We start from the raw sequence: 17,736 nt of genomic DNA, 5'->3' as shown, positions 1-17,736 counted from the left end.
GCACTAAATTGAATTTTTCTAATATAATTTGATGCAGTAATAAAATACAAAAATATTTGATATTGTAATTTCGAAGTAAGAAAGCAGTGTTACCAAAATTCAATAAATATTGAAATAATACAACACATAGGCGAATATTTATGTATATATAAAAACGTATATACTATCTATGTATAAGTATATATATGTATATATTATACTAAACACATTGACCTCAATAGTACTACAAAAGCCGACAACACAACTCTACATGTGGTACACCTATGTAAGACCACAACATAAAGCAGTGTTTATTAAAAAAAAAAAAAAGAACATATGGTTTCTACACATCAAAGAATTGGTTCTACATTTCTCACCTAGGCCTAGAACAACATTGCAGGCAGACAGCTGAAATTAGTGGTTTTTCTGGTTAAAGGTATAGGATTTCGACTGAATGACATGACAATGGTATGAAAAGTAAAGAAATATGATTACATTTCCACATCCTCTCCATTCTGAAGAAGAATTTCGAGTCTCAAGACATTTATCTTTTATTTTTTCTTTCTTTGTCTCTCAAAGAATGGACCATGTTTATTATCTGAGAAATATATATACGATGTTTAAAGAGATATTTTTGAAAAAAAGAATCAAAGTTTTTTTCCCTTTTATATTTGACTAAAGAAATTATATTTATTTTAGCAATTTTTTTACCGGATTTTAAAGTTTATTTATTTACATAAGTTCTGGATTATTTACAATTCGTATTGGTTATTGCGTTGGTTAAGAATTCTGCAAGTTTTTTTTTTTAAAAAAAAAGGGATTAGTTTTCTCACAAACATTTACAAATTACATATTAAAAACAAAAATATATATATATATTTGAAAGGGAGCATTTAAAAAAAAAAATCAAATTCTGTAAACGAATGACGTAGCGCATGTGGCCCATTCCTTGAGGGTTTCAGATGAACGTAGAGAACTTGCCTGAAAAGCAGCATTAGACCCTGTATAAAGCTGCGGAAGTTGTTATGTCTTGTAATGGATGTTTCGGGTTCCAGAGCTATATTACCAAATACCTACAGGTGATAGGGATTGAAAAAAAAGAGAGAGAAAAACAAGAATTTTACCATTATTATCTAAATTACAAAGACAAGCAAATGATTACGAATAATAGTAATGATAATAATAATAATAATTAAATAAAGAACACCCTACTAGACAATATACACCAACGACACACGTAACACACATTTACGGGGGGGAGAACAGAGTTGCTCCAATAGGCTTAGTGCACAACTACAAGTTCTATGTCAACCAGTCTTTTGCCACAACTGGTTGCCACGAACTAAAATAAATAAGTAAATAAATAAATATAATGCCGTCCAAGAGCTGACGTGGATTATTAATAACTACTTGTAGATTCAAAGTTCATGCCTACACTACTCCTAAATCCTAAAGCTAGCTTTCTACGACAATCAAGTGTGTGTTTATTTCCCCTTGCTGTCCAGACTCATAAGAATTTATTAAAACTTTGACTTGCTTGCAAAATACTTTTAACAGACAGTTCACGATTTATATATATCTTTTGACGATTCAAATTGTGTTAATAAATAATCAAAAAAGAGAGCAGCTGCCCCAAAATGTATATTAAATATCTATATTATTGTACTGACGAGTCTGAACAGCATTAGGCCAAGCCTGTAGGCCAGGACTCACCGAAATAGGAGTAAAAGGGCAGCGAAGAATGTCTGAAAGTTGTTATGACGATTGAGAGCAGTATCAGGGTCAAATCTCATGTTCCCAAATACCTTGGAACAAGCACAGAAGGAAAGAAAAAAATGGATAATAAAAAAACTACATGCACTGTTATGTCTGGATTGTTGATGTCTTGGAACGAAGCGAGTTGATCCCTAAGTAGCATACCTTTTTGTGAATTAAGCTACAAAAGTTCTAAATATCAATCACAGCATACAAACAAACAATCAATCAATCAATCACCATTCAGATTACACTAGTTGGTTACCAACATTGAAAAGAATGTTTGTTTTTATTAAAAATTACAAAATGCAAAAATTAAAAAGAAAAAAGCATAGATATATTATGTGTGTGTATATATACACCCAGTATATTTATAGGCATTTCAAAAAAAAAAAAAATTCAAGGTTTCTTAGTCACAAAAATAAGTCAATACGGTCTTGTAAAGATAAATCAAAACCTACTTGATTATGAGTTATGAGCCTTGCATCACAATGTAAAGAAAAAATTGAGGACTGCATGAAAAACAAATATGCTAATAAATTTGCAGGAAAGAGTATAGACTAAAAAAAAAAAAAAAAAAAAAAAAAAAAAAAAAAAAAAAAAACCTCATGCTTAAATAGTTCCCAGTTTAGAATCTTCATACTGAGGAAGAATTTACCCATATAAGAAAACGGGAATTTAGCCGCGGTTCCTGCTGTTATATTTTTAATATTAAAAAAATGGCATTTCTAATATTCTGAAGCAGATTGTTACTAATCCAACCACGACGTTCTCTGAAAAAATATACGCTTCCTCTAAGGAAAACTTGAGTTTTCTGTCGCATCTATGAATGTATTTCTCAAATAATTCAAGGCTCGTGATTCAAAATCAAAGTTTCTTGGATTTAATCTTCCAAAACCGTTTAAGGCCTATTTTTTTGTGAATAGAATCAGCTCCTAGATGTTATAGTAGGATGTTAAAATACTTATAAAATACACACACATATGAAGAATCCAATTAAAATTAATATAACAAGAAAAAAAAAGAGTATGAATACGCAGGCTTAATATATGTACAAGACGATGCTATTACTATTTATGATTTCAATACTTATTCCTGTAAGTAATGTAAGATATGAAGTATGTCTCCAGTAGATATACCATACTTTGTGAATTATTGCTTTCAAGAAAATAAAATATTTCAAGTTAATAATTTTGCTAATAAACATTTTTATTTTTGAAAAATCAACGAAAATGGAGAAGTGAAAAAAATCTGATGAACTTCTTTTTGTGTTTGTAACAAGCATTCTTTTACTGCTTTGTTTTCTGAATTTGACCTATTTATTTCAGGTCTACGGTACATTCACTGAAGTTGAAATGCACTACAATATTAAATTAATGTTATTGATAATAATAAGGTATTTACTTACAATAGACTTAGTACTTATAACTACTGTAACATCTACTAGTAAACTATGTATAAGTGTATATATATATATATATATTATAAAGTCTACTCCATGCGTTCTTTTTTTGTTCTATCCATGTACTGTGAAAATTGATTATGTGGAAAAGTTTTTGTTTTATAGTTTGAAGATTGAGTGATCTATGGTTTCGAATATGAATGAAGATTTACTTATTTATAGCAGAAACTAAAAGCCATAATACATATTGTTTTAATTGAAGAAATACACACTGCAAGCCCTTCTAACTTGTTTTTAATTGTGAAGTGCTGTAGATCTTATACAAGAGTTTTGGAATAGAGCACAATTCAATCTTTTCGTCCTACATTTCAATTCTCTGCCTTCGATTAAACTATTGACTTTAAAGGCCTTTAAGCATGTTACGTAATTATTTGGTAATAGAATTTCCGTTAAGCATATAATTCATTCTATATAATCGTATTGAGAACAATATATTAAGCAATAATTAAAATAAATATATTCCATGGTTCTGGATAATCACAACAACATTTTAAAACACATTTTTCTGACCAGAACAAAATGAATTATTTAATAATTATACGATTTTTGTTACAGTTTCAAGGACCTAACGTCCTCTTCATCAGACATTGATAAAAGGCAGATGACAGCAAATCTTATATCTTCCTCATCCGTTAGTTAGCATTTTCATTTATATAATTTTAATTGTTGTTTTTATATAGATATATAATTTTAATTATTAGAAGTATTTTAATTAGAAGTATTTTAATTAGAAGTATTTTAATTAGAAGTATTTTATTAGAAGTATTTTATATATCTATATAACAACAACAATTAAAATTATATAAATGAAAATGCTAACTAACGGCTGAGGAAGATATAAGATTTGCTGTCATCTGCCTTTTCTCAATGTCTGATGAAGAGGACGTTAGGTCCTTGAAACTGTAACAAAAATCGTATAATTATTAAATAATTCATTTTGTTCTGGTCAGAAAAATGTGTTTTAAAATAATTAAAATACTTCTACAATAAAAGATGAGAACTGAATTATTACAGCAAAATAACCTTTATTGCCTTATTCTATTCTATAATTCGAAGCGAACTTTTCCTCAATTATGTCTTCACCAAATAAAAAGGAAGTAACCTACCTAAGAATTACCTCGGTAGAAATTTGTACTGCCTTTTAAATGTAGCACATTTTTGAAATTATTATAACAATCCCCAACAAATTAAGTAGTTGCAATTATTAACGAAATTCCAGAAAGAAATTTCTAAGAATTTAAACTCTGACTGTAATCATTGTATAATCTTCTGAGAATTTTAAAAAAGGTATTTCTTGTTTATTTGTTAACAGTTATTATCAAATATTGTAAGGAAGAATGTTACCTTGGAAAGATAGGAGATAAACTAGAGCTTTCTAACAAAGTTTTAAAGGAATGAATTAAATGAGTAATATTTTTAAAACAAAAGCTTCCTTAAAGAATGAAATTTTCATATAGAAGATAAACTAGTGTTATGTAGTAAAGTTTTTACGAAGATAATTAAGGAATAAAATTTTTTCACAAAAGTTTTCTTACACGATGACATGTTTGTGTAGGAGATAAAATAGATCTATGTAACCCAGACATTATCAAAATAAAGAAAGAATATACTTGAATCGTACTAAAAGTACGAAATTTTAGATAACAGCGAAAGTAGAATTGTCTAACAACATTCTTACTGAGATAATTACAGGAAAAATCTATCTGACAAAAACTAACCTCAAAGATGGACTTTTCATGAAGGAACAATTATTAATAACGAAAACGTAGATAAATCACTCATCGTAATCGTAATTTAGTATGATTAAAATTTGAGGCGTAAAAGTAAATGGCCAGGTTTTTAGCACAATAAGGTTTGCTGACGACATAGCACTGATAGCGGAGAACGAAAAGCACTTGCAGGAAGCACTTTCAAACTTGAACGACTAACTGGAAAAGAACGTGCAAAATGAAGATAAATAAGAAGAAAACCAAAGTGATGAAGTGCACAAGAGCAGGACAGGAAGGGGCAAACGTATGGCTAAATGGAGAGAAAATCGAAGACGTTGAAACATTCTTCTATTTACTAAGTCTAATATTCTTGGACGGAAGAAGTGAAAAAGACGTAATTTCAAGAATAGCGCAGTCTAAACAAGCACTCAATTGGAAAAGAGGACTGCTAACATCAAGAAATGTGTCCTTGGACGTTCGAAAATTATTTATTGAGACTCTGATATGGAGCGTGGCGCTTTACGGATCAGAGACGTGGACATTGATAAAAGCTGAAATATCCAATCTGGAAGCATTTGAAATGTGGTGTTGATGCAGAATGCTGCGCATATCATGGACCGAAAGGAAAAGGAACGAAGACGTACTAAAGGAAGCTAATAAAGGACGATAGATCATGAAGATAAAAGGAAAAAGAAGAAACAGCATGCTTGGCCATCTTATTCGGCACTCCGATTGGATCGCCGTGTTGATAGAGGGAAAGGCAGAAGGAAAACTAAGAAGAGGAAGACCAAGGACAGAATATCTAGATGCAGTTACGAAGAAGAGACCTTATCAAAATATAAAACAGTTCTCCCAAGGGAGAGAAAAGTTTTAAAATTTCTATGTTGCCCACCAACCTATGGTTGAGGTGGGAAAGAAGAAGAAGACTTTAAAAAAATGAAATTTGACACAAGAGCAAAAGTAGAATTGTCTAACAACATTCCTACTGAGAAAGAATATATCTAACAAAAGCTAACCTCAAAGATGGAATTTTCATGAAGAAGCAGTTATTAATAACGAAAACGTAGATAAATTACTTATCGCTATGGGAATTTAATATAATTAAAATTTATAATACACTTATTGATATATTGGTTCTGGTGACCAATTGATGTCTTTCACGAAAAAAACAAAACGAACGATTAAATGGACGTGTGAAATTGTTTTTAGAAAGGCTGAATTGCAAATACAGATCATGTTGATTGTTGATAATTAACATTTGAAACTTATACTTGTGAAATAAAGCGACATTATTAGGTAATGCTGTATTTAATCATAATTATTGATAGTCAATATTTGGGACTTACTTCGTCAAATATTGCAACATCATTTGTACCAAATGATATTAGCATAGAAATATTGAATTTAATTTTGTACAAATAGAAATATTTGTAAACACTCTTACGTATAAGGTACTATTTTTTATGTTGAAATATTACCAAAACTCGTGTAGTGATTTGTTAAGGGGAAAAAAATGAAGAACTAGAGTGAAGAAGTGACAGTTGTTATTAGAAAATGGAAAAACCAAGCGTGTTTTTCTTGAAAAAATCACATGCTACTACCAGCATGATCATGAAAGATTTGTGTAATGGAAAAAAAAAAAAAAAAAAATCAAATAGAGGAATAAAATAATTTCTTTTGTATAGTTTGCATTTAAGTAAGGTGTACATGGATGTCATCATACAGAAATGCGGCCTACTACTCTAACTTAAACTAAGCTCTAATCTACATATCAATTAAGATATTCCTACTTAACACATGCTTGTTTCTTTTGAAACTATATTCTACATTTGAACATGAGAAAATCTACGTTAAACTGTGCACAACAGGATATATATCTTATAAAGTGTAGTAAATTGTAAAGATAATGCATTTTGTTATTGTAAATATAATAACAGACAATATCTTTTAATTGTTTAGTCCTGTGGCACTTAATTATTCACCTTTATTTTGTATCAAGAAGAAATGTAAATACGTGTATATTACTTGTTAAAACACTATTAGCATGTTATTCTACTACCAAGCTGTCCCAGAAGTCCTGCACCATTAGCACACTGAACAGCATGAGGTTAAACTTCGAGAGGATAGGTGGCGCCACCAGTGAAAACTATTGGCAAGCATAGAGAACAGGTTCGCGAGATCAAGTGAAGGCAAGTACTGCTTGTGTAGCGAGCAGTGTTCGAAATGGAAAAAAAAGCAGAGACGGTATGTTTTATTATGATTTTGACTCAACATACTGGCTATTTAAGTATTGTATTGATCACTGAAAATACAGAGACGGTATGTCCTCATTACAGAAAAACCAGAGGTGGTATGCCATACCACCGCATACCATCTCACTTCGACCACTGGTATCGAGTGTTCTAGTAAAGTCAAAAAGGGCAACATGAGTGAGGATCAAATTGCAATTCGAGCTGTGCTACGATTTTATGGAAAAAGGAAAAAATGAAGAACTAATTGCAAATGCTGCAGCGGAGCAAATTTGTCGTATACAGAACAAAGCAGTACTGGATCGATCGATAGCTTCCCGTTGGTTCAAAAAATTTACTTCGGATGATTTAAGCCTCTCGGACAAGCCCCGCAAAGGTATACCTTCAATGAATATTAACGACCCTCTGCAAGATACTCAATGTGAACCACAATCGAGTACACGTGTGTTATCAAGAGTGGCTGGGGTATCCAAACAGAGAGTAACAGTCGATTGTATGACACAGATTACGTCAATAAATAGCCCCGACAAAGTCCCCATGAGCTGACAGAGGAGAAGGTACAGCGCAGAGTGGCAATTTGGCAGACTTTGTTAAAAAGAAACCCGTGTGATCTTCGTTTCTGGAGGAGAATTGTGACAAGAGATGAGAAGTAGGTGTTTCTGAAAAACTCTGACATACGTAAACAGTGAGTAAAAAAAGACAGGAAATCCTAGCCAATGTGAAACAGGGTAGATTAGGGAAAAAGCTCATGCTGTGTGTTTGGTGGAATATTGACGGGATAATTCATTTTGTTTATTCCAGAGGGTCGTGCTAGGTGAACTGTATTCTGAACAATTAAGCCGAGTGTATACCATTCTGAACGAGAAATATCCGGCATTAACGAGGAGGAAGAGATTTTTGCTGACAATGCCCTGAGTTATCGGTCTCGAAGTGTGACCAACTTGACGGGTTTGAGTTATTACCTCATCCTGCCTATAGTCCAGATGTTGCACCCTCATATTATGGTTTATTTCGGTCTCTCTTGCATTTCTTATGTGGTCGGCAATTCAATTCATATGATGAGGTGCATGCTACCTGTCGCGAGTTTTTCAGTTCTAAACCTACCACCTGATATCGCCATCAGAATGAACTATTGTTCCAAAGATGGGTGAATGTCATTGAACATGATATCCTGTACTTTGCTGAATAAAAGTTGGTTTTTGCTTCTGATATTCGTGTTTCATTTTCCTTCTTGTACGGTGCAGAACTTTTGGGACACCCTGGTATTTACATAGCTAATAATACTCTTAGTTTATTGATCTGTAGTGTGCTACAAATTTTATTTTGTCTCATTCGAAGTAATTATTCAAACTTAACTACAAGTTCTAAAGATAGTTACGAATTTATAGGAGAAAGTGTATGAAATAACATCCTTCGTCCTTCGTAAATAGACAAATAATCAATAATAGGAAAAGAAAGAAGAACAAATAAACAGATTAGATGAAGATATAAAATTAATTATTAGGAAACCATTAGAATTTTTGAGTTGTTCTTAACCTACAATTATACGTGGGTCAATCAGAAAGTTAGTTGCACTCCTTCGTAAATATTTTCGGTCAAAGGCTGTTTTGATGAAAGTGTGTGTCAACACTGCAGACATGTAGTTGTATCATGTGACGTAGCACCTTTTACGAGGTAGTCTAAGTGTTCAGTCGTAAAAATGTCTCAATAGTTGCAAGTGGCGTCCAAATTGGATTTGTGTGCAGTGATTCGTTATTTTTTATTTTTTTGGCGAAAACGTGTAACTGCATTGAAATTCATCGGCAGTTGCATGAAGTGAAAATGCAATGTCACGTCAAGTTATCGCGAAGTGATGCAACAGTTTGAGAACAGACGTACAGATATTGACGATGCTGAGCGCGAGGGAAGATCATCACCTTTCTTATAACCCAGACCTTTCACTGTGTGACTTCCACATGTTTGGTCTCATAAAAGAAGAACTTTCAAAGCGACGATACCACTCGGATGACGAGGTGAAAGCTGCAGCTCAAGAATGATTATCGGGCTCCATTAGACGGGACTTATTTGCAGAAGGCATAGAGAAACTTGTACTACGCCTCGACAAATGCTTAAATAACGGAGGTAATTACGTTAAAAAATAGATTGTGAATGGAAATTTACGATACAAATAAAGTTATTGTAAAATTTCTATCTGGTTTTATTTTCTTAAGCAGTGCCACTAAGTTTTTGACTAACCCTCGTTCATAGATATTACTGTAAGAAGGAATTCATTGTTATTGGAATAAAAAAAAGGAAACCAGGAATAAATAATAATAGGAAAGAAAGAAGAAATAAACAAATTAGATAGAAATAGATAATTACTTCTTAGAAACCTTTACTATAATTATACATACATATTACTATAAGAAGGACTTCATTATTATTGGAATAAAAAAAAATATAGAAATTAAATTCACCTTTTAAGATGAATATTGGACACTATATCTAATCAATACAGAAGCTATTTTGGATATTATTAGAAAACAAATTGTTTCTAATGTCATTGTTCCGAAAATAACTTGGGTTATAAATATATGCCTTCACATTTATGTAACACTATTATATAATTCTATATGTTGATATTTCTGTTATTTTTGTTTTTTCTGAATTTAATGCACCTGATTTAGAATAAAATTTTGATATAGCAAATTTACATTCACATTATATAAATACTGTATTAGTCTAGAAATAGACAGAAGCTTAGTTGTTTGTCAAAGGTATTTTCTTTAATTAATTCTACAATAAATATTAATATTTTAAAGCAAAACATTGATTTTTTTAAAAAATTTCATAATCCAAAACTGTAACTATCGTTACAAAAATAAAGTTGTGTTTTCAATTTGAGTTATATAACATCCCATCCTTATAAAGTCTTCTAAATATTGTTTCTGTGTTCTATCTTACATATAAGTAGTAAATTATATTGACATATGTAATAAGTGTAAAATCTAATATGTACACATAGTTTGTATACTGAAGTTTAGAAATTTGTATATACTAAATAATAATAATACTAATATTGAATTATTGAAGCCTATTTATACATTCTAAAACATCACAAACAAAATTAAAGATTTTATCTTAATGGATCGAAAATAATGAATATGGTATGAGATTCATAGCGGTTTTCCACAACTCACTGGATACATACGATAACATCAGATCAAAGAAAAGACAAAATAAGTGAAATAGGAATATATTTCATTGTGACTATAACTGGGTTATCAATGTCCGTTCGACAGGTGCACCAAGCTTACCTGCATACCGATAATGGCGTAGATGAAGAAGAGCATAGCAATCAGCAAACAAACATAGGGAAGAGCCTGTGAAAGGAAAGAAAACACAATTATACTTAGATCTATAACTACGTTATATAATTGTTAAAAAAATATATATATAATTATACTTTGATATTGTCTTATATCACACTTCTCTTCCAACTTTATATTTTATTATTTTTATAGTTTCTTTTGTGAATTTTCTGTTTTAAATTTGAACATTTGTAACTTTTGAATTTATTTTTGGATTTTTAATTATTTCCGCCATTTTTAATTTTATAGTCAAGTCATTTTGTATAATATTCCTTTTTTCTTTTTCTTTTCTTTTCTTTCTTTCTTTTTTTTAAGTTACACGTGGACAAGTGTTAGGCGGTACAGTAGAATGATTAAACCTCACCCACTCTAACTGACACTTCGATTTCAACTATCCATATTCCGTTCTTAATTTCTCATCGTCTTGTGATAGTTTTTGACATAGATCTTCAAATGTCTTCAAATGTCTATATAGATCATATTTTTCTTTGACTTTTCCCATCGATTTCCTCTTTTATGTGTTTTTATTGTTAAATACACCTCTCTACTCTTCACTGCCAAACAAAATGTAACGAATTACATAAAAATATATTTAGAAAATAAGAATTTTACATGTTGTTTCTTGTTTGAATTCTTAATTTTTGAAATGATTCTACATTTTAAAACTCTTTAAACAGAAATTAAATAAACTGTATAACACAGGGTATATCAAAGGGGACTTTAACAACTTTGAAAACTCATATTGATTCATGGTTTTGGTGTCATTTTGTACCAAAATACATCAATTTTTGACTCACGTAGTACACTAGTTCAGAAACAAGCCACCGCAAGCGCTAGCGGCAGCTGGAGCAAAGATGGTTGCCTTTACTGACACAGGTAAATGGATCGGCCGAGATGGGCCAATTGCATGATCTCCACTTTTTACAGTACCTGACACCTCTTGATTTCTTCTTTTGGGAGTTCATGAAGGATATCGTGTTTGTTCCGCCATTACCGGCTTTTTTTTTTTTTTTTTTTTTTTTTTACCGAAGTTCACAGCTAGAATCTACCTCGCAATTGAACGAGTCATACCTAACATGCTGCAGGTAATCGACTTCAGGTAAGATATGACCACATTCACCAACGGAAGTCACATTGAATCTCTTTAGGTATAAGACTTTTTAAAAAATGATGTATATTGCTACAAAAGACACAAAAACCATGTCCGTAAGCTAAATAAATAAATAAATATGAGTTTTCAAATTTGTAAGGCCCTTTTTAATACACCCTGTATAATAAAAAGTATCTATGAATAATTTATTATCCATATTTATGACAATTTTATTCCAAAACTTAAAATATGACATAGAACTTATTCTACATTGTAACGCCCTGGCTATCAATGTGTTAAAATTAAACACTATAGTTTGTCATAAAAAAGATGGTGAGCACCAATTATTGTGACTTGCCGTGGTTATTATTGGGCTCTGTTGTTACTATTAGAAATACTATTGGTAGTTCTTATTCTATATGTAGATATTTCAGGTATTTGTATGGACTTACAACTAACTTTCTTTATAGACTTATTTCCTGCGACTTACCTTGAAAGACTGTACAAATGTCCACAAAAGAATTCGTATTGTGTAACCTTGCCTAAGTAATTTGATTAGACGTGCTGCACGAAATAATCGCAAGAAACCAACATTAATAGAATTTTCCTGTAAAAGAAGAGAAAATATGTTATTAATTCAGCCGGAAATAATGCGTTAATAAAAGGTACATGTATAATTCATGATAACATTTCTGTTGAACATTGGATACTAACTTATATTTATTAATTTAATGCAAATTATTAATTTAAAGAAAGTAAAAGTATACATAAACGAGGGAGCACCCAAAAGAAACCGGATTGAAAGAGCGCTGCCATTCCTAGGCGTTGTAGAGAGTTATCCTGCTAGGTGGGTCTAGTAGAGATCTTCCCAGATCAGTTGGCCAAGCGGTGTCTGCGTAGGAGGTCAACGTTTGATCGCACTATTGTTTTTCTCAACTGTTCTCATTTGCGGCCTGCGAAATCGTTATGGCAGATTCAAAGGAACAAGGAGTGTGTTTGCTTCCTACTTGGAAAATCGGAAACGAAAACTTACCAATTGCTTCAACAGGCTTTCAAGAAGAATACTATGAACAGCACACAATTTTTGGGGTGGTTTGGGCGCTTTAAGTGTGGTGAGATGAGTGTTGAAGATCATGCCAGTTCTGGCTGCTCTTCATCATTTCGAAACGACGAAAACATCGAACAAACCTGCCCCCAAATCAGCGAGGATCGTCGTTTCATGATCAATGATATTTCAAAAACAGGCAGGAGTGAGTTGGAGCTCGTGCCAGCGTGAGGTTTTGCAAATGAGACATGTTGCCGCTAAGTTTGTTTCTCGCCTGCTCACACAGGATCAAATCATTCGTCTGAATTTGAGCCAGTAATTGAAAAATCAGATTGAAAGTGATCCAAACTTTTTGACCAAGATGATGAAATTTTCCGAGAATTAAACAAAATCTAAATGTAGAGGCTGTAAAAAGAACTTCACAGAGCGCATTGGACGATATAAAAGTTCCAGAGGTGCTTCAAAAAGTGAGAAAGAAGATGGGAGAAATGAATTGCATTTAATGGAGAATACTTTGACGGAGATTGAAAGAATTTTGTAAAAAAATGTAATAAATTATTTTTTTTAGAAAGAAAGTCCGATTTCTTTTAGGTCCTCCCTCGTAAAATACACATCTTATCGTAATTGAATTACTAGTGTGTAAAATAGCAATTAGCTTTTAGGATTAGGATCAGAATTTAGATTTCTGGGCTTTCGACATCCACGTTAGCCCGTCATTATGAGGGATGACGTTTCTCGGCGATCACACTATCCAAGGAAAGGGAAGGAAGAAAGGATTGGGGAAGGAATGAAGCGGCCTGTATATTACGTACTATCCCGGCATTTGACTGGTGTGAATGAGGAAAACCCAGAAAAACCTCATTTAAAATGGTTGGCCTGAAAAAGCTTTTATACTTTTTCAACCGAGTGTCCTTACTGGGAATCGAACCCGGGACTGCTAGCACCAAAGGCGAGCATTTAGTTTAAATTTCACGAAGTTGGAAAAGTGTAAACTAAGTGGGTGGCAGCGAGTAAGAAAATTACCCAAGTGGTGGTTGTCATTTAATTCAGGCATGAATCTAAAATCTAGTAATAGTAAGACTTCATTAATATTGATTAGGATTCACTTATTAATTGGATGATTTATTTTGTTCTCATGTACAGTACAGCCTCGTTTATCCGGTATAACTGGAACCAAAGGCAATTCGGAAAATCGAAAATTCGGGTAATAAACAAAACAAATCCTTAAGTAAGCAGTCTTACCATTTATTACGATAACTTTTCACATAATTTCTTAACACTTAAAGACCCGGGGGGGGGGGGAGGATTTAAATGTAGAAACGCTTGGATCCCGGCCATTTTAAAGGTATTTTTAAAATTTTGTTACTCAGAAACTACTCTTTTAAAGTGAATGAAACTTTCAGGTTCAATTGAATAAAAACGTACTAATATAATAGAAAAGCAGTAATGCACTTAGCATTGTTGCCGTTGAATACACAGTGTTGCAAACTTTAAGGAATATTTTTTGTATGTTGGAAATCCAATCGAAAGACACATTGTCCGATAATTTCGTGTAAATTGCAAACGACCATACAACTAAATATAAATAAGTTTAAATATACACTACATATCACAATATGTCACTCCGCCCCCTCCTCTCCCTTTTGGTGACATGTTAGGTTCGAGGACGTTTAGAAACGCGGCGCGATGGTTGAGAACTAGTGCTAGGAATAGCATCGAGTGTTGTTTTCGTTTTACTGTCGGAAGATTCTAGTTGTTCTAATATTGTAGCAATGTCTAAATATTAGATTCATCGTCCGATTCAAAAGCATCAGAGTCGCTATCATCTATTATTTCCGTAATTTCTCCGGGCGAAAATACGCCACTATCATAAGAACCACGACTTGTTGCGGTGCTATTCATGGCCAAAAGCTCAACTAAAAAGAGGAAGTGAACCCTAAGAAAATTACAAGAAGGATGTTGAAACAACCACACACACTTCCACTGGCTTATAAAACAGGAGAAAAAAATAACTACATGATTTTTTTCCTTCTGAGTACTCATATCTTTTTGGGGAATATACACTTGACACAGCATGTCATATAAATCTACGCAATACGTGACCTGTAGGCATGAAGGTGATAAATATTAGTGAAAAGTAAACAGAAGGGACTAGCTGTATCAAGCTGTTGGCTTCTTTCGTCAACTGCGTGTTGAAGTGCGGGAACTGACCTTGATGGGTGCACGGCAACTAAAGTTGTCTCCGGGACTGAATGCCTCGTAACAAGAGGGCAACTATAGTTGTCCATGGGTCTAAAGAATTGGTCAACTGTCTTCTGTTTCAAACACGAATAGTAAAGTTTTCTTAAACTTGACAAAAAGCATTTTATGTACAGTATTACCATAATTTATTGTACAATCTATGCAGGAGGTGTACATTTAATCAAAATAAAAAGCGAATGTTTGGCGTGCTTATAGGTTATGTTCTTAATAACATAGTTAAAAATTATTATCTATGAACATTAAATTCAAAAAAATGTCTACAAATCTGATCCGGATTAACCGGATCAACGAGGGCCGGATAAACGAGATGGTACTGTATATAGAATAGATATTTGTGTATTTCATTTTGCGATACAGTATAAAAATAAATAAAACCCAATAAAGAAAAGTAAAGGAGTGGAAATATGATTTTCCTTTTTAGAAAAATATACTCCAGTTACTATAGTAATAATGAAAAATGAAGAACAATAATACGAATTCTCGTTGTTCTAATTTAATATATATTTTTTAATTTTTGAAAAACCTCTTAGTGGTCGCCGCAACGACAAACGCTGGACATTGAAAGTCACTAAAACTTGAAATAACCTGGATCCTAACATATTTTTCTTTGCTAGTTATAGAAAAATATTTTTAAAAAAATGTAAACAGAATAAATTTTAAACATAGGGCTTTCTATTACTGTACATTTTAAATAAAATGATCTCTTATATGATGAGAAATCGAAAAGTATTGCATACTATTTTTTTTTTTCACTTTGCAAGATTAAGTAGTTAATTGCAAGTTTGTAAAAAATTTGTATAAAGTTTACGTTAAAGATAGGAGGTTTAATCCGTCGTTTGCAAGTGACAACACGAGTGGTTACACATTATTAGAAGAAGTATTGTCAAAGTCTCAAACACGACGTCGAGGATATTAGTGACATCTTCGGTTGAAGAAGTTCAGTCCATTGTCGGCAAGTAGTTACATGCTCATGCCTAAATAGTAAAAGTGTGGTCAACCTCATAAGATATCGTTTGTTTTTATGTCATCTTGGGCTGAAAAAATTGCAATCTATCGTCTGCAAGTGGTTACATTGTCACACCTTAATGGAACTGTGGTCAATTTCACACAAAAAAATTCGCGTGTTTTAATGTCATTTTCTGCTGAAGAAGTTCGATCTATTGTCGCGAGTGTTACACGCTCATGGCTTACAGTAAAAATGTGGACAACTTTATAAAAACTTCGTGCGTTGTAATGTCGTCTTCGGCTGATGAGGTTTAATCCGTCAACACCATTGGTTACATTCTTATGTTTTAATGGGAGAAGCGGAGTCAAAATCACAAAGATATGGCGTGTTTTAATATCATATTTGGGTAAATATGTTCAACTTCTCATCCGTAAGTGGTTACATGCTCAGAAGACGGACTTTAATAAACAAAGTATATAAGCTCACAATCGAACTATATCCGTATTTGAAAAATAGTCATATTGTTTCAATACATACATGTTTTATTTGGGATATCTATGAAACTTTCGGGAGAGAAAAATAATGTACGTTGCTTTTCGACATCTCTTCATGTTACTAGTAAAGTTTGAAAGAAAATGAATTATACACTTCTACTATGCGTCAAAGGGTATTAATACATGAGTAAAGACCTCCTATATTGATCTGGTACTAGAGCCTGTCTCACGAAAAAGTTTCTTTTAACTTTTGCTGTTTAAATTACATTGACTACCGAGTTAGTAAACAAAAGACCGTAGGCTTATACGGAAAATCATTTTTCAGGTGTACTCTTCGAATTTAGTCATATATTTTCGTAGTTTTTGCACAATAGTTTCACTGTAACGAACAAGTAAATAGGTATGCCAAATTGAAATGGTAAGCAAATTAGAGAGGATGCCAACCCGACAAGGTTTACTTCGTGAACAAGCTGAGATACATTAAAATTAATACAGATCAAATTCTCGATCTCCTGCCAGTAATGCACGGAAAATACTTAAAATACTTTCATTAGCTTATTTTACAGGTATATTCCGTTAATAGTAAGTAAACCACTAAACGAAATGAAACAAGAATTGATAATATATAACTAACTAACTAACTCTATGGCCTATGGAACCCGAAGGTTCAGTGTCGCGTTCACAAAAGCTCTCCACTGACTTCTATTCTTAGCTAATTGGATCCAGTTTCTACTTTGTATTCCTATCTCTGCGAGATCCATCTTAATATTATCCTCCCATCTGCGCCTAGGTCTTCCTAATGGTCGTTTTCCTATGGGTCTACCAGTCAAGACTTTGAAAGCGTTTCTACTTTCTTCCATTCTAGCTACATGACCTGCCCACCTAAGCCTCCTAGACTTGACGACCCTAACAATGTTGGGTAAACCGTATAAACTATGTAATTGATAATATATACTAAGAAATAATGACAGAAAGTTCAACTTACCCCAAATTCCACGACTAAGGCGTCTACAATACTTCCGAATACAGTGATAAAATCAAATGTATTCCAGGGATCCTTGAAGAAGTTCTTTATAGAGAAGTTAAAAAGAAGTACGTATTAGTTTTGAATTAAGGTTAGAAAATATAATAACAAAATAAGATAACTAATTTAGCATATTTATTTATAAAATACGCCATTCCTGTTGTTAATTTTAGCTTATTCTGTTAAACATTAGGAACATTTTTTTTTTCTTTTCAAAAGCAGGCAATGTGCAATTACACTTCAAATTAAACATGATCAATACAAAGAATTTAATTTAAGCCACGCAACATTAGGAATTTCACTGGAAAGTTTTGATTTTAACCAATAAGATAATAAAAAGTCAAATCTTTTCATCTGCGTAATCAATCTAC

General features: G+C 32.4%; 1 protein-coding gene across 15 annotated transcripts in view; it reads right to left on the bottom strand.

The window, feature by feature from the left end:
- Window positions 1-17,736, bottom strand: part of cac (calcium voltage-gated channel subunit cacophony) — a 1,271,727-nt gene that overhangs the window by 87,078 nt on the left and 1,166,913 nt on the right. For 14 of the 15 annotated variants that reach the window (XM_081764099.1, XM_081764105.1, XM_081764112.1 and 11 more), the window contains 4 exons: window positions 17,327-17,410; window positions 12,085-12,201; window positions 10,451-10,516; window positions 961-1,052 (listed from right to left, as the gene is read on the bottom strand). In XM_081764099.1, coding sequence (XP_081620225.1) covers window positions 961-1,052; window positions 10,451-10,516; window positions 12,085-12,201; window positions 17,327-17,410 — 359 coding nt within the window. Of the gene's footprint in view, window positions 1-960; window positions 1,053-1,692; window positions 1,785-10,450; window positions 10,517-12,084; window positions 12,202-17,326; window positions 17,411-17,736 lie in introns of all 15 variants that reach the window. The other variant, XM_081764101.1, reaches the window with a different exon arrangement.

This window comes from Thermobia domestica, chromosome 7 (genome assembly GCF_964235325.1).
Source record: "Thermobia domestica chromosome 7, izTheDome1.hap1.1, whole genome shotgun sequence".
Lineage (NCBI taxonomy): Eukaryota > Metazoa > Arthropoda > Insecta > Zygentoma > Lepismatidae > Thermobia > Thermobia domestica.
Note: the sequence above shows the minus strand (reverse complement) of the source record. Positions and strands in the feature narration are given on the sequence as shown.